Raw genomic sequence first — 21,139 nt, 5'->3', positions numbered from 1 at the left:
TCTTTCTTTTTAATCCATTTTTTGGCAACGCCTATTTTGTATCTATACATACAGTCCCTTTATACATAAATTAAAACATAGGGATTTATTAAACTTTACTATTTTACCATTTTACTATATACATATATCTATGTAATTATATTACACATTCAAAATCCCATCGCAAAATCCAAAACATAAAAGTTTGATTATAGAAATAGAATTTTAGAAACATCGTTTAATTTGTTTACCCTTGCAGAGTATTATGATTTTAGTCAGAAGCTTGCAACGCTGTAAAGTACTAATTTCTGACCCTATAAACCATATACATACATTATTGATCAGCATCAATAGCTGAATCGATCTAGACATCTATCATTAAAATTTTCAAAAATGTTGATTTTGTTAAATTTTAAACTAAGTACATATGTACATTTTTTAAAGATGTTGGAGCCACCCCATTAATTCATTCCAAGTATGGGGAACACCTATGATCCTGTGCATGGGCATATGATGATTGTAAAGTCGGACCATACACCTGCAGGTGTATGCATGATATCATCATCTACAACCCTAATTGGTACGCATAAATTCGTACGCATCACAAAACACCCCTCTCTCTCACACTCCTACACACCCTATTCGGCTAAAGATCACTCTAAACAACCACACATTTTTACGCATGAGAAAACACTCCTCACACACACACACCTTTGGGGTGAGAAAAAAACAAGACAAGACAAGACATGACAAAACACCCCAGCCACTTTCACCATTTCTTTGGGGTGATCCTCCACCTCACACTCTTTCTAACTTAATTAAGTGACCTTTTTATGCTAATTAGGTCAATATGACACCTGTGTGCAACCATGCGTGACTAATTAGGGGCACCCCCACCCCCTTTTTTGACATGAATTATTACCTAGTGGGCCAGGACCCGTATTATCCTGCTACCTATGCATATATGTATGTATGTATGTATATGTATAGGAAAATATACATATGTAGGTATGTACATTTATACATCATACGTCGATGAGTATAGTATAGAGTGAATTTTGCGTCTTATTTATAGAGATCTATAACTTTTATCACATACAGTCCTCATTACTAAACTGAACCCTATATTACCCATTCAAAATCCAATCGCAACTACTACAATGGTTATAAAAACATAAAAGTTTGATAATAGAAATAGAATTTTAGAAACATCGTTTAATTTGTTTACCCTTCAGTCAGAAGCTTGTAACGCTGTAAAGTACTAATTTCTGACCCTATAAACCATATACATACATTATTGATCAGGATCAATAGCTGTATCGATCTAGACATCTATCATTAAAATTTTCAAAAATGTTGATTTTGTTAAATTTTAAACTAAGTATGTATTTTTGTTAGCCAAGCAAAAACTTGCATATGATAGGACAGCTTTCTGAAATAAAATGAATGCACTTTTGACTTAGTTATGAGTTTTTTAAACATTGATTTGTATGCAAATCTTTAAGCTGTGTTATGATGGATTTTCGATACGATGCTATAATTTAATTCCGAACTGCAAGGGTATATAAACTCCGGCTTTCCAAAGTTACATAGTTTCCGATTTGTTTATACTATAAGTTTTATATGAATGAAAGAGGAAACTTATTTAATGTTTGCTTTTGAGATTAGAGCGACACCCATGTATAAATGTTTGTATATATTTAGTTTCAATTTGTTATTTTATTATGCCAATATAAGCAACGAGCTACTATATTATATATATTTTCAATTCAAATAAATGTACTGTATAGCCATCAAAATGTTTTTCTTATTATGTAAAGAGTACACGAGCTCTTAAAATATCATCATCTTTTACTTAACAAAAATATCACCACATGTTTTAAAGATTTTTCCACTTAAGTAACTATATACAAAGGAAATAGCCATTGATCAATATTTAACTATATGTTTCCCAGCGATAAGGAAACATGTGTGGGACACACGTTTGACAGGGACTTTTCTCACTCTGCGGGGGTTCACTTAATATTTCAAGGGATATACATATGTACATATGTATGTATGTAAACCGGGATTACCGATGTGAAGTACCCTAAACTCGTAACTCATGGAAGTACGTAGTAACAACGACTTTTAGCTTATATATATACATACATATATCTTTATTCCCACTCACTACGATTCTTAAAAACTACATATATTTATATAGTACTGAATACACACGAAGTCAAGCTAAAAACAGCTCAAATTTCTTAGCTGAGCTCAGCGAAAATCTTTCATTATAGCCATCGCTGGGTTCGAATCCGATATCCAAAGTGCTGAGGCATCTAAACATTTCCCTTACGAAGCTGTATTTTTGTGTATTCATGCAATTATAACCATCTTTGAGTCTTGGAAGCTCCATTTAGCTGTGACACCTTCTGAGAAGCGGACAGCTTGGCTGACATCCGCTGGAAGACGACGATGATTTCATCCTGAATATTAGATATTCCCAGATGGGCTTGTAGCTCCCTAGAAGTAGGCATCGCAGTCCAGCCAGAGATCGCTGGAAAGCAAAGAGAAAAAGTAGAACAGTCAGTGGGGCGTGCGGCTGATAAGGCTTATCTGGAGACCTACGGATTGAAGAACGGCGAGCGCATCGGGTACACTCGCTTGGGCTTTGCCGCGAACCCGGACTCCGGCAGCTCGGACTGCTGACGTGGCGGATTCACATACTTGGCCGCCGGCTCTGTGGCCGGACTGTAGTTGGCTGCAGCGACCGCATTGAAGACTTTTGTGCTCCACACTTCCCGTCTCGTTCCCTCGGAGGATGCTGCCGACAAAGGTCGTTCCGGCGATAGTAAACCCTCCATCACGGGTGATTCAACTGTGGCGGGTGGTGGTAAGGTCACTACCTCAGCAGTTTCACTTTCACAGATCCCGTGCTTGATCTTCATGTGCATCAGCAGAAAGGTGCGACGCTTGTACCGCTTCTTGCAGGTGGTGCACTTGAAGTGCTTTTGCACCTTTTTGCTGACCGTGTAGGTGGGTGGATTTTCCATGAAGTGGAACCTACTCTGATGATATCTCACCGACTGCCGGGAACTCAGCCCCTTGCCGCACCAATTGCACTGGAAACGACCAGTCGACAGTCGCATGTAAGGATCTTTGCTTTGGTCCTTCTCCGGTGGATCTGATAGTAACCTTTGGTTGGCTAACGGTTGCTCCTCTGGGGATGGAGATGGAGACCTTTCCGCTGGCAAATTGTTTTCTTCGGCCTCAATCGGTGATTGAATGGGCTGCTGGGGCTTTTCCAGGACTATTCGTTGCAGCTCCATTGAGGGGGGAATGTGCAGATGCTTTTCAATGGAGAACTGATCCTTCAGATTGTCTTCTGGCAGTTGAGGTGGCTGCTCCTTTGGCAGATGTCGTTCAATGGGTTCTTTCGGTTTCTTCAGAACTATTCGTTGCAGTTCAACTGGAGGTGGTTGATGCACCATGAAATTGGGCTCAACTGGAGGAGGAACCGACTGCTGCACCATGAAATTGAGCTTATGGTGAAGCTCCATGGGTGGCTGGTGTTGCTGAGGAATCGGCTGAACCTTCCGGTAGCCAAACTGATGTTCCATCATTTCTATCGGGGATTGGGGTGTCAGTGGAACTGACCTGTGCAGACGCTGATGAATAGGAGAATCCATTGGCTGAGGCTGATGCACAGAGCAATGTCCTGGGAACTCTAGTGGCGACTGTACCGGAATTTGTTGTTGCAGTTGCATGGGAAACTGCATTGGAGGCTGATCCATCATCATTGGCTCGGAAAGAGCCATGGGAAGCGACACAGGTGAGTGAATGGGGCCGGGAACGGGAGCCGGTATCGAGACCACGGGAGGAGGCGGCTGCTGAGGCAACTGCATGTGCCATGGGCGAAACGGCTGATAGATGGGCTGATTGGGCGTCTGTGATGCCTGCTCCTGCGCCGTGTTCCAAGCGTGAATCTCCGCCGCATGCTGGGTGAGGTGCTCCTTGAAGGTTTCAATGTCGTTGAAGGGCTGCTGGCACAGATAGCATGGAATGCAGAGCACAAATCCCGGTGGAACATTAAGCTGTCCATTGCGGGCCAGAAGATCTGAGACCAGAGGCATGTCAGCAGCCTGATTGGGTGGCCAGCTATCGTCCAAAGGTGACTGCGGTGGTGTGGCCAGCGCCGAGGGTATCTGCGTGTACATCCTACGCGGATCTAGCATAAATGCTGCCGGAGGGTTATCCATCGACTTAGCTACGGTAATCTCCACGTCACTGTCACTATCCGTTTCCGGGTGAAGTAAAGCTCTGGGGTTTCGTGAGAACCACTGCGTGGTGCTGTCGTGTTGGATCTCAAAACTCAAAAACTCACAATGCTATCCATATACACTATTTGCATAAATATAAGGCTAAGGATCGGTGCACAATGGAACACGATGAAGTCACCCCGACGATCGTTGGAGGAAGAATGAACTGCCAAGACCTCGTTTCGTTTGCTTTTATACTTCAGCTGCAAGTGCGAGCGGGGCGGCAAAACTCTGAGCGGGAAAGGGAGAGTGAATGCTTATCTTTAGTCCCAATATGTCCTTTTTTTTGTCCTTTTTTCCTGCAATAGTGTGTGTTTTTGCCTGCTCTGTTGTTGCTTACTCTCCAAGTTCCACCGCGAGACTGAAAATATGAATTGGTTCGCCTTGGGAGATAAGACGGGACTAAATGGGTCTGTTTGCTTTCCCTGGACTATTGACGGCACAATCTTTACCGAATGCTGAGCGAGCGCAGCTTTACCAGATAAGATGTGAACCGCGATTAAACATTCATTAATATTTTGTATATTAGTACCTCATCAAAGTGTTTTTTTAATATTATATTATATTTATATTTTAAATACAGAGCATTAAGATACAATTTCAGAACTTGGCTTCCATATTTTCAAATCTAGAGAGATATTTTATGGCCCTTTTACCTCTTTTGATCTCGAATACACAAAAAGCAGGTAAGAAAGGACATTTTTTTAAGTGGCCAAAGTCGTAAATGTGCCACTTTTTGGTAAAAGGATATCAAAAAAGAAAGGACATAAAAAACCGATTGTGTCGAGGGTGTTCTAATGAGGGTTCTGAGTGGGAAATAGTGAGATAAATAAAAGAATCTCTGCATTTTAGGGGTGTCTTGGACATAAACACTTTTTTGACTTTGCGACTTGGAAGGACATTAATACGAAGAGAAATATCTGTAAAACAATTACCCAGTCATTAACAAAGGTTCTATATATCTGTAAAAAAAAAAACCCTGAGGCTCTTCCCATCTGTTAAAAATAACCCCGCATTTAACTGAGCTTCTCTGTTGAAATAACAAAATCCTTTCATCCACAGGACTCTTAATTGATCGTCATTTTAAATTTTCCATTCAATTGACCTTGGATCGTTTGTCAGAGATTTATAAAAATAATTGTAGCTTATCACTCCATCCGGTGCTCACCGACGTTTATCTCAAAACACAATTAATTTGTCATTAAAAAACGGCTTATCACTAAGCTAGCTTATTCATGTTTTAAAATATTTATTTAAAAGGCGGCGGCTGTTCATATTTCTCCTATCAGCTAAATGCTGAATTCTCAATACAATTCCCCAAATATTTAAAGAGACATTACAAATTTCCAAATCCTTTTAATTGTTTTCTTTTTATTTATAGATTTATTGCCCCAATATTAGTTAATTGCTAAACACATCGAAATTTTTGATTGTTTGCAGTCTTCTTTTTTTCTCGATAGCATTCGATTGGGATTAACAGAATAAGAAAAAACACAAACTCGAGGATTAATTAATGCTGTTTTGCAGTTTTGTTTAAAAATAATAATTACGCTGTAATATTCAATAATTGCTGAGGGTGCACATACACACGGTTTCATCCAATTTGTTACTCGACTAACTAATTAATGAATAGGATTACAGTTACGTATGGTAAAAACTACGGCTTTATAGTTAGATTGGTTATACAGACTATGCACTTATACAATGGCCGGTGCTTATCTATATTTACACTTCATATTTAAAATAGAACTATATTAATATTTATATAAATATCCCAACGTCAGGCAGTTTTCGCACTCGATGCCTGAGATAATATCTATTTACATTATCGGATCTGAGGGAGCGCTCTGCCTAATTTCTAATAAAAACTAAAATACCAGATCTAGGGCTAACAACGAGCTGGAGCTGGTGTCCTGGCATTCGTCCTGGCCACCAGCCCCAACCCGTTTACAAGTAATAGGTAAATGTTCTCTGTAATGTTATGACTTGGTGTGTGCCTGTGAGGGTGTGTAGTATATCTACAAATCGGTGTGGTGCTGATGCCGGCGGTTCTTCCGATCCTTCCAAATAGGAACATGAACGAGGGCTAATTATATACTAGCCGATATGAGCGCGGTATGTGCGGTGAGTGCGAGTGAGCGTTAATTAAAATTAAAGATGGTTTTCAGTCAGAATCAGTTCACCCAGCGCCCCGTCATAGCTCTGAGTGCGCAGCATAACTTCCAGGATCGGCTGGTATTATGCAATAGCTCGCTGCTGCTGTTGGGCCGCTGATGCCTCTGAAAAATTACATAAAAATTACTTATTAGTTTGGTGTTTCAGTAAAGAAAGAAAAATCAAAATACACAGAAAGCAATGAAAAACTGGAAACAATGTTAGGGTCAAGCCGCTGAGGTTAGTTTAATGGAAAACGCAGGCAGGCACAGAACGAGGAAACACAGAAGAATCCAAATGTTGGAGAATTTTGAGCATTCCACCTACCGGGAACTGGGTGCCAAAAGGATATTCAGTTTTCAGTTTTGAAACATATTTTATTTCAGATTCTTGTGTACGAGCGATCGCTCAGAGCAATGTCTGTGCACATGACCAGGCAGTCCGAGTTAAAGGACTCTACGTCCTTCTGCCCCCCGCTGCCCGGGGCACTTGACGATCGCAAGTGGGATTCCTGGTTGCCTGCCAAGATCAAACGGGAAAGCAGTGAGCCAAGGCGTAACGAGATACGAGAAAACTTATAAATTTGAAACCCCTTAGTCACTTTTTTTTATCTTATTAACCTCATTTTTGCTATTACTCTTCCCCTTCTTGGGAATACTTCGGTCCTTTAAACTATACCCAAGAGTGGTGCATAAGATATAAATTTCAATTTTTTGTAAACATTTCCACCACCTTTTCGTTTACAGTCCGACGCACTTCTCTAATCGCGCCTATGAGTCTTTAAGCGATGGAGAAAGGGACATCTGCTCAAAAATTAACCTGAGACATCAAAGTCTCGTCCTTTAGAAATTCAATACGAGCTAGTGTTGAATGTACCTGACTTTACTATGAATTATCTATCTATCTAAGACAGTCTAACCTATGTAGTTGTTGTATGCTTATTATAATTACGCTTTTCTTGATCTTTTACAATGGTTTATTTGATAGTTAGATTGATAGATAGAAGGGGAATCCCTACAAAAAATTGTACTTTAAATAGAGCCTTACCTTGGGATCCTCGCGAAGCTTCATACTTGTCCTTGATTATGAAGCAGGCCGTGATCATGAAGAAGATGCCGCCCAGGACCTCCACAAAGCTGGTGGAGAACAGGGCATACTGTAATCCCTCAAATTTCTCCGCATCCGTGTACTGAAATGGAGAAAGGGGTTTGCTTAAGTAATCTATATGATAAACATATGGTGTATATATTTACATCGGATGCAGATTTCATGGAGTCGATGATGCCGCTAGCGGTTGTACCGATCAAAGCTGTGGCATTCTCCGCCAATTGGGACATGCTCTGCATTTCCTTCAGTCCAGAATCGCTGGGATTCTTATGCAGATGCTTCATAATTGCCTCGGATATCTGCAAGCATTTGTATATCGATTATATCTTTATTTTATCGCAATAAAAAATCTATTACTTACCGCTCCCACCAAATAAGGACTGCCGGCATCGCCTAGCGCATGAGAAATAAGAATCTGGAAGGCTTCAGCTGTCGAACGACGCGTTGGAATCACCACATACTGTTTAATAGAATTAAAGGGTTAATTTATGTTTTAAAATACAAATAATAAGCATTAAAAGTGTGCAACAGCAAAAGCGAAAATTAAAAACCGGCGCCACCGATTGTTAAGCTACGACTATCGATTACACCAAGCTACAGATGCCTTCCTTTGGAGCTCCTTCAGGGGTTTTATAATTTATATATGTATAAACCCCTAAGCTGACTCCTCCAGAAAGTATTCTACATTACTGTTCAATTTTAATCAATTAATCAACATAAACAAGCAAAAACAAATATATAATTAATTCGTGTGTGTGAGTAGGTGTACTTGTGTGTAGGTGCCCCTCTAGCCCATGCAAATACGCCAAAAGCTCGCCAAAGATGGAGCCACTCAAGAATTGAGGGACAAACAAAGAACCGTTCCCCAAAAATTGGAATAATCAACATAGCATTGCAGGCTCTGAGGTTTGTGTCCAAGCAAGAAAACTCGGGAACAGCTGGCGGTAAGCCTGACTGGGAACAGTTTGCTAGCTGACGGCGGCGGCGGAACTTTGTTTTTCAAGTTACTCTTTCTTTTTTTGGCTTTGTTTTTGGATATTTCTTTTATGTTTTGTTTTAAGTTTTAAATCAAGTGTGCCAATATGTTGCTGAACTACTGAACTTTAAGGGGCCACACATTAAGTTTTTACTGTTATAACTACAGGTGATTTGATGAGTGTCGTGTGTGATTGTTGTGTGTGTGTGTTTTGTGGGGCAGAAATTACGCAAAGCATTTTATGATATTACAGCAAAACCATACAATTTCTTCATAGCCTAGGTCACTCCATACTATATAATAAAATTCCCCCGATAAAGGCTATCTCTAATCACGGTCGCTTATCGCCCGCCCAGCAATTAATATAGCGCCATGCCAGAGAGTTGCTCCTACGATCGCCTCTTTCTTTCTTTCTGTTTTTTTCGGGGTTAGATAATCGCAGAAACTGAAATGCGATTGCTTATTTCTGTCACGGAATCGCTTTTTGCAATGGCAACCACACCACACAAATGGCAACAAAATAGAAAAATAGAAGCACACGCAAATCAAGTGCGTGGTAAAAGCAAAAAAGAAGAAATATAACAACTAAAAAAGAGGCGACAAAAAATGAAAATAAATAAAATACAAGGCAAGAGAGTAATGCATTGGCTTGCGTGTATATATATTATATACCAAGTGTACCGGCGGCCTGATCTCTGACGTACTGCCAATTTTAGAAACATGCCACCCCAAATTACGTATACGAGAGGAGGCACTACATACGTCCACGGTGTGGATTATATATCATATTCGTTATCTATATCAGCTGTTCGTAACGCCTTCTGTCTTCATTCACGGAATATAAACCCATATATCTCATCTTACTCTATTTCTTATTCAAGTCCTAGTTATTTATAATGTTAACCTTTCAGATGCATTTATGGTATATGTACTGTATCTAGAAGTTCTAGGGTCTTTAAAATAGTATTATTGCATAATTTTTTATAGCCTTTCTTTGATTAACATTTTTATCAGAAGTTTGAAACTCAATGAAGGAGTCATTTCCGACCATATAAATCGTATTTATTCTTGATCAGAATCCAAATCCGAGTCGATTTAGCCATGTCCGGTCAAAATATAAATTTTTAAAATTTTTTTAAAATTTTATAAGGGGTTACATCGTTTAAATTGTTAAAAATTGGTAAAAATTTTAATTTTTTAAAATTCAAAATTGAGTATGCAGATTTTTTAACCTCCCAAAAATTAACATATTAAAGCTTTCCAAATTAAAACTAATGCAATTTTGACTTAGCTATGCTATTTTTAAGCTTTGATTTGTGGACAAAATTGTCATATAAAAATATCGATATAAAGAATAACAATTTTTTAAGCTTATTATGATTGATTTCCGATACTACCCTATATTTCGATTGCAAACTGAAAGAGTATATAAAGATCGGCTTCCGGCAGTTAGTTTCTTTCCTTTAGGTATATAGACTTGGATATATCTATCTTATCTAGAGGGTTTAACAATTATGGCTTCCTTGGGTGCATTTCTGTTGCAACAATTGCCTAAGGTAACTTTATCAAACTAGGTTACATTATCATATAAAAATATACATTTTCTAATATATAATTCAGGAGATTTCGTAAAATTCAGTTCTTGTAATAGAAAAATATCATAACACAACATGAATGTTCAGTTTTTAAGGTCATATCTCTACTGTCTCATGATTTGTGATTCGATCACTTCTTCAAGTTGTTTCTCAAGAATCAAAACAAAATCCGCCAGACTTTGTCATGAATCACTAGCCTCTCCTTCCTACGCTGTCTTATAATTCTCTTATCAAGGGCTTATCTCCCCAAAAGGCGGACAAACGTGACTCCCCGCAAAAAGATAACCCTCGTGAATCGAATACAAGTACGAATGTTTCGACACCTTCTATAAAGGGAACTTGAATTTCAATGGGGTTATATAAATATATACGACACTCCACTGGGGGTTGAGTGTTGAATTCTACGGGGTTGGATACTCTCCTTGTTACCGAAAATTAAAATGGGAGCAAGAGGGATGAAACTTCTACATAGATTACATTTACAAAAAAAGTTAATAAAACGAAATGAGAGTCATGTTCCCCCTTGGGGAACTGAAACTAAATTGTAAGTAATGCTTAAAGAGGCATATCTTTAAAGATTGCCTTCAAGTTCTACAGCAAAAGCCACTCCCAAAATTAAATAAAAGACAACCACAACATGGAGTATCGGATGACCACCACCAGTACGAGATGCGGGTAAGAACAACACACGAGTTAGAGGTTAGATTGTGGGTGCATGTGGGTGTGGTATGTCTCTGGTTTGGTTGTGCAGAGTGTTGAGTGTGTGTGTGACTCGTTATAACAGCAAAAAGTTAGCATTTCATTGTGTGTTTAATTACATTTACGATATATTAATATGTATATATTGATAATCAAGAAACAATACGTGGGTGCAAAAGTTACAAAGCATAATTGAAGTAGAACTCAGCGCAACTTGGCTTACCAGCAAAATGTCCGCAACAATAGCCCAATTCAAATTTAAAGCCAATTGGCCGAAAAAGATGAGCGAATAGGTCGCCGCCGTGCTACTGTTCACCAGCAACGTGGCTCCCGTCAGCAATGGAGCACTCACAAGCAGGCCGAAGGCGCAGATCACCGGATCTGCCGAGGGAAAACGTTTGATCATGTATGTGGACATGAACGAACCCAACGGCACGCCCAGGAGACCGGCCACCATGGTGATTAATCCAAACTTGAACGCAACACTGATTTGAAATTTCGTAGGGGGGATGGATATTACACATTCGGTTAGTTAATGCCAAAAAATAAAAGCCTGCAAAAATGCAGCATACTTGATGATCACATGATCACCAAATATCTGGCACTGCAGGCCAAGGGGTTATAATCAAATTCAACGAGCTTGGTGGTTAGGGCAATACTTGGGGCTTAACAAAGACAGAGAGGTGCAATTGATAATCGATTTGCTATGGCTTTAAGCATTTGTTTCTGCTTTTGCTGCTGCTGCTGCTTCTGGACACGGCATCATCTTACCAGCAGGATATCAGCCACTATGGACCAGCACAGGTTGAGCGCCACCTGGGCCACGAAGACGAAGAAAAAGCAGAGCATCTCCGGGCTCGATTGGGGCACCATGAGAGCAGCAAATACCATGGGTGCCGATACAAAGAGTCCTCCGGCACAGATGTAAGGATCACAGTTCTCGTAATGTCCTCGCAGGCGCTGGGCCAGGAGGGAACCCATTGGAACACCAATGAGACCCGCCAACATGGCCACGATACCGAATTTGTACGAGATGCTTAACGAAACCATAGTTGATAAGGCGCGCAGCTCGATTGTTTTGGGGATTCATTATGGGGTCGGGGTTCGGAGCTCAGGGGAGACAAGAAAGACTCATTTTCACAAATAGAATTCTAGGCTAGGACTCGAATCCCTTAATGATTAGGTTTCTAGGATTTTTGGGTTACAATTTCTATGATTTGTCAATCCCCAGCCTAGGTTTGTGAAAATGAGACTTGTATTAACCAATATTAGCACACTTACTCGTCCTGTACGAGATTCTCGTTGCCGGGCTGCATCTTCAGTCCTAGATAGATGAAGGAAGGTCCCCACCAGGCCAATGCTCCGGCCACAAATGCCACGCATGTGAATCCACCCGTGGAGAGCATAAATGAGCGGTTCTTGAGCAAAGCCTTAATGTCCTGCTTGTAGGTAGTGGCCTCCAGGTGGTGCGATCCTTCGCTCTGACCCCGCTCCGGATCCTTGATGAGCATAATTAACAAGACGGCCACAACGCCCAAAATGGGTGTCACCCTCAAAGCCCATCGCCAGTTGTTGGCCAGGTGAGCGGTCTTGGATCCCACGATATAACTGCAAAAGAAGAAGAGGTCGAGGGTCAGTGATGATTGACTTATTTACGCCGGGCCACTGCATTGGCGTCCAATTGTGCGTTGCATAAATGCCAATCAACCCCCCCAATTGACCCAGCACTCACTCCCCTTAATTGAATTAGAGGAGCCGTCAATTGCGGCATTCCGAAACCAAATCAATTTCAATTCTCCCCAAAGAGTAGGAGTCACGTGACTCTTCTCACGCTTCTTCGGCCGCGAGAAGCGCTGATTAGCATCCCAGTGTCAGATGGCCGCCACCCAGCCTCAAACTTTGGCCCCATCGCCTGTTGCCAGCAATTGATAACAAGTCGCAGACTCAGAATCAGACGCAAGATAAGGCGTGTCTCCCGGATGCCTTACTTGATCACCAAACTGAACATTGATCCCAGATCTCAGTTAAGACTCACCCTAGGCCGGATCCCACGGGAATGGCAAAGTAGAACAGGGCCAGCATCCTCGAGCGCATGTCGTGGATGAACAGATCCGAGATGATCGTCGGCGCAATCGTACTGTACGAAGCCTCGCCGATTCCCACCAGCGCCCGGAAGGTGATGAACCAACCGAAGTTCTGCATATACGATCCCAGCAGCGTTGTGGTGCTCCACAAGCCCACCCCGACCGCCATTATCCAGGGGCGGGAATAGCGATCGCCCAAGTATCCAAAGATTGGGGCGCACACCATATACGAGATAACAAAGACGGTCTGCAAGAGACCGGCACTATCATTTCCGATATCGAAATCTTTTGTTACGTCCGGCAGTACTCCTGAAATAAATAAAGATGGACACAAGGATTAGATCAGAGTTTACAAAATATACAAAAAACAAGGCAAAGCGATTAAGAAAAAAGTAGAACGCTTACTTCGGGAAACCAAAGTTTATATACCCTTGTAAATAAAAATCATCATAAATAAGCTTAAAATTTATAAATTTCAATTTGGAAAGCTGTTCTATGTTTGTTTTTATTATATTACTCAATTTAATTTTTTAAAATATTATATATTAAACTATAAACGATGTAACCCCTTATAAAATTTTGAAAAATTAAAAAAAATATATCTTTTGGCCGGAGACGTCTATATCGACTCGACTGATGATGCTGATCGAGAATATATAAGATCTATAGGGTCGGAAATGACTTCTTAACTTTTTGTAACCTTCTGACTGAAATTATAATACCCTGCAAGGTAGGAAAATGGAAAATTTTCTACTAAAAACCTAGAAGATTATAATTTAAAATGTAAAAATGCTACAGATAATAGGTCGCTTATTTCATATTTATTGCCGAATATGCAGAATGCGCGTGATGTGATATGTGCTATATCAAACATACTTATATGTTCATATAATACAACAGCGACTAACATATATCAGGCCATTCCCAATGGGGGGTTGCTAATTACCCAAATAAATAAATGGTTAATACCAGTCTGCCAATATTCGACTGTTTTTTTACGTAAGCCCATATTTATGGGGTCGTTTGGGGGGAGTTGTCTCTATAATTAGCACTTCAAACAAATACACAGAGTCATGGAAGCGTCGTATGACTCGAGGAAAAATTCCGGAAACATGCTCAGTGTTTATGGCTCATCATATTTTCAGAAAAAGAGTCAATTAATTAACCCATTGATATCTATTAAATAGCAACATAAACTAAAAGATAAGGGGAATTGGCGTGGATTGATCATACTACCTAAATTATTACCTTTTTTATCATATCTTGGGTCTTACTCAAACAGTCGATAGTTGACCATCGATAAACAATAACACTCTCCCTTTAGGCTGATGCATCTCCAGCCCTATCGATATGTATCTGCTGCAATCTGTGTCATGATTTGAATTTTCAATCATTGCGATCACCTTCGCACACATTTTCTCAGCTATTTCCTGCACGTCTTCACCTGATCGTTTAAAAATTCATTAACAAACGGATGTGCAGCTTGGAGAATTAATGGCCAAAACGACCTCATCGTCAATAATAACTGTTTCTTTTGCCATCTAACGCTATTTCCTACATTCTACACATGCAGCTCTAAGAAATGTTGTGAGCTTTTAAGCCCCGTCGTCTCGTCCCAAAGTCTGGGTCTTTCTTCGTACATTGGCCTTTCTAAATGGTTAAAAACAATAACAAAATATAGAAAAATACCTACTTAAAGTGCTTGAGCACCCGAAAATAAACAACGGCCCACAAATAAAGTTAACAGTGGTGGGGGAGACGGCGGGCGGGGGAGAGAGTGAGAGCTGGATCAAAAGCCGGCAAATACAGCCCCACCGACAGCAACAACAACAACAACAAAATACAAAAAGCTCAACAAGTTGTGCCGCTAAGAGAGAGAGAGAGAGACCGTGGGCGAGAGAGCCTGAAGTGAATCAGCGTTTGCTTTTTAATTATTCCATTTTCTGGGTCTTTTTGCTCATTTCGCTTTTGAGAAATTTATCGTACGATGTTTTCGACCAATCAGAGCGTTTGTTTGCCTTGCCCAGTGACGTAACGGTTGGAGGACGCCACGCGATAAGTGCGCGTGTGTATGTGCGCTGCATTGAGATTGTGGGCTGGTTTGGGGTGAGGCATCGTGCTGCGAGCCTTGTATGTGTTTATAAATATTGCTATCTGGTTCCGTCGCGCAAGGAATTCCGATTGTTTATGGGCATTCTTGGCCCCCGCGGCCAAAATAAAAAATAATAATAATATAAAAGAAAGGCATCTATAAGTGAATGTGCTACCGCAAGCCCCCTTTTGGTTGTACACTTGCAGGGGAGTTCCGTAAACGTAGGAACAGCACACATTTGTATTTCCTTTTAGCCGGTTGCCGCAATTTTAGAACCTGTTTGGCGCTCTCTCTCTCTCTCGCTCTCAATTCCCGCTCTCACCTAGGCTGTTCTCTCTTTGCTATTTGGCACAAGACAGTGCGATTCGTACCTGTAAAGGCTAAATCAGCTTAATCTCTCTGAGTGGCATATTATGGCTCACTACATAAAGTTAAGTGGCAATAACATAATTCTTAGCAAATTTAAACTAATAACTTGATCTTTGTAGGCTTTGAAAAGTACAGAGGTGCTCTGAAATAGAGCAAAGTACACTTATATTAAATTTTCTAAATGCTTAAACAAAATTTATTAAGAAATATACATAAATATACGATTTATTGTGTTTTTGCATTTTGCTTTAGCTGATTTTATTTAGAAATTATATAAAATTTAATCTTGGGCCTTACACTCTCACAACGCATTGTACTATAACGATGGGGAGAAACTCCAGAACATTGCCACGACGAGATATAGCCAATATTTATAACCAGGCAACTGCAAAAAGGAAAAACAACAAAGCCCGGTCTGACGCTCATTACCATGAATGAAAAAGTTGTTTCTGACCGAAAGTGACACTAACTGAACTGAACTGACTGTTCTCAGTCTGGGAGAATCTGTATATAGCGTCGCCTGGTGACGTTGGCCTTGAAATATCGCGCGATATGAGTGCGATGTGCAAGCTTTAAAATCGGACGATGATTATATACATATTTATCCGAGACCAGAGGCTGTGACTTTCGCTTTGGAATGCGCTGAGTATTTGAATGCGAAGAGCATTGGAATTGTTTCGGGGGAAAACTTTCTTTTTGTGGCGCCACGTGGAAATCAATTGTGAAAGCCATTGGCCAAGCAGCAGCAGCAGCAGCAAACACTATGGAAAAGAGCTCCAGCCATTCGCTACCCCAACTTTTGTTTACTATTCCTCGGTTCCCCATGGTTTTTTTTTCTAATGGTTAATTCAATTTGTTTGAGCAAAAAGTGTGCAACGCCTGCTATTTGCGTAGGTCGTTGACACAGAAATGCATTCTAGACATACCCAGGGAATGTAAAATAGAATAAATCAGAACCGAATCGCGTGAAGAGCTAGAGCTAAAATTACAATAATGTTATTCATGGTACTAAGCGTTTAAAATGTTTAATATTTAAAATAATGGTATGTAATATTTTACCTAGTTTTCCAATATTTTATAATAGATTCACGTAATATTCCCTTTAGGATGTTAGTAAAGATTTATTTTGTTTGCAATTACTCATTGGAAATTACACTTTTTCAGTTACTCAAAACTGTCACTACTTTTTCATTTAAGCCAGTCCAAGGGTATTGGCAATTTCGGCTTTCAAGGCTTTCCGTTTTTTGTATATCTTCTAGAGTATAATAAATACTCTTGCAGAGTATTTTAATTTTAGTAAGAAGCTTGTAAAACTGTTAAGAAATCATTTCCGACCCTTTAAATTAAATATACTCTTGATCAGCATCAACAGCCGAGACGATATAGCCATTTCAGGGGGAAAATCGTATTTTTAATTTGAATTTTTTTAAGTTTTAAAGATCTAAGATTTATTAACATAATAAAAACTAACAAAGACATTTTTTCCCAATTAAAATTAATGCTTTTTTGGCTTATTTATTAGATTTTTAAACACAGATTTATCGATTTTCATATAAAATGATCGATTCAAAGTATGCGATTATTAGTTTTTAATGATTTCTGATTGGACCCAATAATTCAATTGCAAACTGCAAGGGTATATAAACTTCGGCTTCCCGAAACTAGTTTATTATTTCTTTCTTCAGCTGTCTGTGATGGCAACAAAATGGAAAGTTTTTCGTGTATCTTTCAAAATTTTTAGTTTTGTTGAGAAAACATTTCAAGCGGAAATAAAACCAATCTCGGCGACTTTTAACAAATGCAAAATATGCACAAAAGCCAAGTCAACACCATTAAGCGAGAAAAAGCAAATAATGTGATTACATTGGCTTGCCAAACACGATCAAATTAAGGCCAAAAACAGAGGTAGTGTGCGAATTTTGTTGCCACCAAAGTCTGTTTTCGATCAATGGATATATAGACACAATTATTCAGATCTCTAGCATTGGAAGGGGGCCAAGAAAATTACGTCGGAAGCACAGAGCAAAACGGAATCTTCTTGGTATATATATAGTGGAAAACGACTTCTTCATTCAGCCCACATATCTATATATCTGATGACCAAAATAACTATGCTTCGGCGTTCAAAGTTCGCTAGCAGTGCCGACAGCAATTTACTGTCAACAATAATGGCCCAGAATACCAGCAGAGATCCCCCCGATCATGAATGAAGAGGGCCTTATGGCATGGTACTATAACATCAGGCCATCGTCAGCAAAAACAAAACAAAGACCGAAAAAACTATGCCAAAAATTGAAAATTCAGCAAAGCCGGAGGTCGAAGCCAAAGGCCAAGACGCACTTAAAATTGTAATAATATGCATGATGTTAGGGTGGCCAGACATCGGACGACTACTCTACTATATACGGTGAAATACAATATATGCGACACATGAGCCGCACTGTAAACGTGGCAAATGTGTCGAAATTCCTCTGAAAAAAGAAACCGCCAGGCCAAAAGCTAAACAAAACAATATTGGCAAAGGCAATCTAATCACGGAAAAAAGGCCAAAAAAGAAGACCACTTGGTCAGCCACACGTGTCATCCACACACCTGTGTGTGATCGAATGCAATTTTGGTGTGCAGCCACTTCATGATAAGACCTTAAAGTTGGCCAAAGTAATGATAACATTGCCACTGGAAATTGGCTGGCAACCTTGAGGGCAAATTGTTTATTTTAGTTTTCGCTTCGCCTTGCCTGGCCGTATGCTAAAATTCTCAAAATAAACACAAGTTTTTCACAATTAATTAGAAGCACATGGTTAATTATGAATTTTCGCGCGAGGCCCTGAGGGAAACACACAAGCAAATTGTAATTGAAATCAAAAGAAATCCAGGCTGGCATTGATGGCCGGACTGGGACTGATTCACTGACTGGCTCGTCGGTGTAAGTGTTATCGCCCTTTCAGTGAGTAATTCCTTTTCCTGCCTGATTAAAACTCGTATGATGTTTCTGGGCACTTTCCGTTCTGCATTTTGATAATTGGGGGCTTTAAAATGGCTCAAAGAAATTGTGCATAATTGATTTCTAATTGACTTGGCTCACCCATGGGGATCACAGCAGTCTGGCCATAATTATATGTATATTTGTGTGACATGCACTCCCATTATCATTGCAAAATATTCGCAAAATTCGCAAATAGATCTTCATCATGATTAGGTACTTTGGCAGAGTTGCACAAAAGATCAAAATACACAAGTTTAGTGTCAAAGAGCAAAGTATCTTTTAAATATATATATTCTACTAATTATATGCATCTCCCTCGGTTTATGCATGCAAATTAACAGGTGCCAACTCGTTTTATCCATTTTAACTGCACTGTGGAAGACAGTTTATTTTGTTTCCACCGTGCAAACGTGGCGAACAAACAAGTTTCCATTTAATTTACACACTGGGGTTTTGTGTAACGGAATGTGATACAACCAGGCACAATCTGAAGTCCACTTCTCCATTTCTAGATAGGAGCAATTCCAAGTCTGGAAGAATTCCCAGACTTTGTAAAGTGTTCAATTGGAAGAAGCCCGCATGAAATTCAATAAATTAAGTACCATTTCACCATTAATGCCATTAATAAATAAACACTAATGAAATGGGAATTGGAGTCCATTCAAGTGGGTTTATTTATAGGCCGTAACATACGATTACCCGGTAATTGTCACGCGGGCGGGTTCTACTGACCAGCGATCACCCCTTTCTCTAATCGCCGATCACTGGCTCCAGGTCAGGTGCCAGCGTTGCGGCTCTATTGTTATTATTATTTTATCGCACTTTAGTGCGAGGAATATTCGCGAAATGGGCTTGATTGATTGCCCACCCAGTACCCAGTTGTACCCAGTGGAAATGTCCCGGGTTGGGTGCACACAAAAAAAATAAAAATGGGAAGCTGATTCCTTTATCGATACGATAAAAAGTTCAACCGCATGTCGCCGCCTGTATCTCTGTTTGAATATTTTTGGATCGCGTGATTCAATTGTTAACCCGATTAGTCATTCAATATAGTCAGCTAAATACTACGTTTATTTGTATATACGCAATCTTTATGGTAGATTTTGTAAACAAAAGTCTCGCTACGTAAATCATGACATGATGATGTGGACTGTTATTCGCCAGTGATTAAGTCGCAGCAACTACTACTGATTAAATTTGTATGTAAATTTTAAACGGGAAATTTTGGATTTAAAGGAGGCTTTGATTCATTGTTTTTTTGTGCCAACACTCGTTAAATTACAATCCTTATTTTGCCAGTTTGTTTAATCATTCTAATCTATAGCAATCGGTTTCCCTAATGTCAACACATTTCGTTATCACATGCGGAAACTGAGAGCCCCTTGACGTCACTGTGGGAGGCACATTATCTGGATTATTTGAGATAAAATTATGCGGGTGAACTCCGCACACAGGAGCCTAAATCTTTAATGGTAATGTAATGGATTTTTATTGGGAGAAATCTTTCAAAAACTACTGGGCTTGGAAGTAAACAACAAAATATACTCGTGTCAGAGTGGGCACCATGCTCCAGGACTTACCGGCAATCGTAAAGCGATCCATGTAGTTGATGAGGTTGACAAAGCAGAGCACCGCGACAGTGAACCATTGTGACCGCCCAACGGCGGCGAAGCGCGTGGGAACGACTGACTGGAGTCCCGGCATCAGCTGCTGTGACGAGTATGTCGGAGGCAATCCAACAGGTAACAGATTAGCCAGGTTGGCAACATCCTCCTGGCTGCTGTCGCTGCTGCTGCTCTGGACCATCGCGGGATTATCCATGGCTGCCGCTGTGGGGAGCGGTTGGTAGGAGGGTCTTTGGTGTTTCAGCGACATTCACCCGCCGATCCTCTTCTCGCGCCCTCTTCTTTGGTTCCAAATTCGCCGAAGATCTCAATAATGGCAACGCGGCAAAAGTTATTTGCACACCCTGCCTCTCTCCACTGTGCCTCTTTCACAAACACACACACACACACACACGGAGCCCGAGGAACACGCGATTTAACGACTGCAAAAGAATGTGTATTTTCTTTTCTTTGCGAATCTGGCAAATCTCCACTTTCAATCAGCTTTTCTAATCGCTATTTGTGCCAAGTATCAGTTGCAGTTGCGGTGCTTCTCTTATTTCGCGATATTCTGATTTTTCCGTCCGAGTTTTTCAATTTTTTTTTTCGAATGAGCTTTTTGCACTTGTATTTATTATAGTTGGTCGAGTGTGGCCAAGTTTTTTTTTCCAAATTACGCAGCTGTTACTAAACATTTACATCCTACACGTCTCGATAGCCATTTTACACGTTTACAGATACATGGGGTCAAATTCTCACTTTTGGGGTCGAATTCACATTTAAAATGTAAAATTCGTACCATAGCCGCTCTCTTCTCTTTCGTTGGCTGTCGGGTGGATCATGATACAATTGTATCGTGGGGTGGATGTTAATTTACATACTCTTGGGTGCTGTAGATTAGTTGGTTGTTGAAAATATATCAAAATACCAATATATCGGTATATTTTTTCGTTTTTTTTATTATTTTGTTTCTGGTTGCTCAAAATTCGGAAGCTGTTATTTAAAATTTTACATCATGCACTTCTATAAAACCATTTTACACGTTTCGAGATAGTAATTAAAATTTATTAACTGATCTGCTATGGATTTTAATAAGCATATTTGGCGTAAATTTTAATTGTTTGTTTTGTTTTATCTTTTGTATTCCAGAAATTTAGCTTTTTCTAGGGCTCATCACTGACAAAAAATGA

At 39.9% G+C, this 21,139-nt stretch overlaps 2 protein-coding genes across 5 annotated transcripts; both read right to left on the bottom strand.

Moving 5' to 3' along the window:
- Positions 1-1,678: 1,678 nt before the first annotated feature.
- On the bottom strand, positions 1,679-4,866 carry Lime (Linking immunity and metabolism). Its single transcript, XM_020958854.2, has 2 exons — positions 2,593-4,866; positions 1,679-2,521 (listed from the first exon to the last, which is right to left on the bottom strand). Exons 1-2 carry the CDS (start codon positions 4,221-4,223, stop codon positions 2,488-2,490), a joined length of 1,665 nt encoding a protein of 554 aa, XP_020814513.2. The 5' UTR covers positions 4,224-4,866; the 3' UTR covers positions 1,679-2,487.
- Positions 4,867-5,634: 768 nt separating this feature from the next.
- Positions 5,635-20,638, bottom strand: spin (lysolipid transporter protein spinster). Of its 4 annotated transcripts, none has more exons than XR_015270627.1 (9): positions 19,926-20,638; positions 12,850-13,207; positions 12,096-12,422; positions 11,586-11,850; positions 7,906-8,004; positions 7,691-7,843; positions 7,485-7,626; positions 6,765-6,956; positions 5,635-6,562 (listed from the first exon to the last, which is right to left on the bottom strand). XR_015270627.1 is itself a non-coding variant. In XM_020958856.2 (8 exons), exons 1-8 carry the CDS (start codon positions 20,218-20,220, stop codon positions 6,522-6,524), a joined length of 1,680 nt encoding a protein of 559 aa, XP_020814515.2. In that variant the 5' UTR covers positions 20,221-20,638; the 3' UTR covers positions 5,635-6,521. The 4 variants fall into 4 exon arrangements, 2 of the variants coding, with proteins under 2 accessions (XP_020814515.2, XP_086684329.1); XR_015270628.1 differs by lacking the exon at positions 11,586-11,850 and adding an exon at positions 11,038-11,299 and having other exon boundaries at positions 19,926-20,620; XM_020958856.2 differs by lacking the exon at positions 6,765-6,956.
- Between the last annotated feature and the right edge of the window lie 501 nt (positions 20,639-21,139).

The sequence above is a fragment of the Drosophila serrata genome, unplaced genomic scaffold (genome assembly GCF_035046125.1).
Source record: "Drosophila serrata isolate PLE 108 unplaced genomic scaffold, ASM3504612v1 contig_184, whole genome shotgun sequence".
Lineage (NCBI taxonomy): Eukaryota > Metazoa > Arthropoda > Insecta > Diptera > Drosophilidae > Drosophila > Drosophila serrata.
This window is presented reverse-complemented; position numbering and strand designations above follow the sequence as displayed.

Coding starts and splice junctions, on each gene's coding strand:
- Lime (XM_020958854.2), bottom strand. CDS start 4,223: ATGGATAACCCTCCGGCAGCATTTATGCTAGATCCGCGTAGGATGTAC. Junction 2,522..2,592: donor CGCTCGCCGTTCTTCAATCC/GTAGGTCTCCAG, acceptor TTTGCTTTCCAG/CGATCTCTGGCTGGACTGCG.
- spin (XM_020958856.2), bottom strand. CDS start 20,220: ATGTCGCTGAAACACCAAAGACCCTCCTACCAACCGCTCCCCACAGCG. Junction 7,844..7,905: donor GTCCTTATTTGGTGGGAGCG/GTAAGTAATAGA, acceptor AAATGCTTGCAG/ATATCCGAGGCAATTATGAA. Junction 7,627..7,690: donor CCATGAAATCTGCATCCGAT/GTAAATATATAC, acceptor TCTCCATTTCAG/TACACGGATGCGGAGAAATT.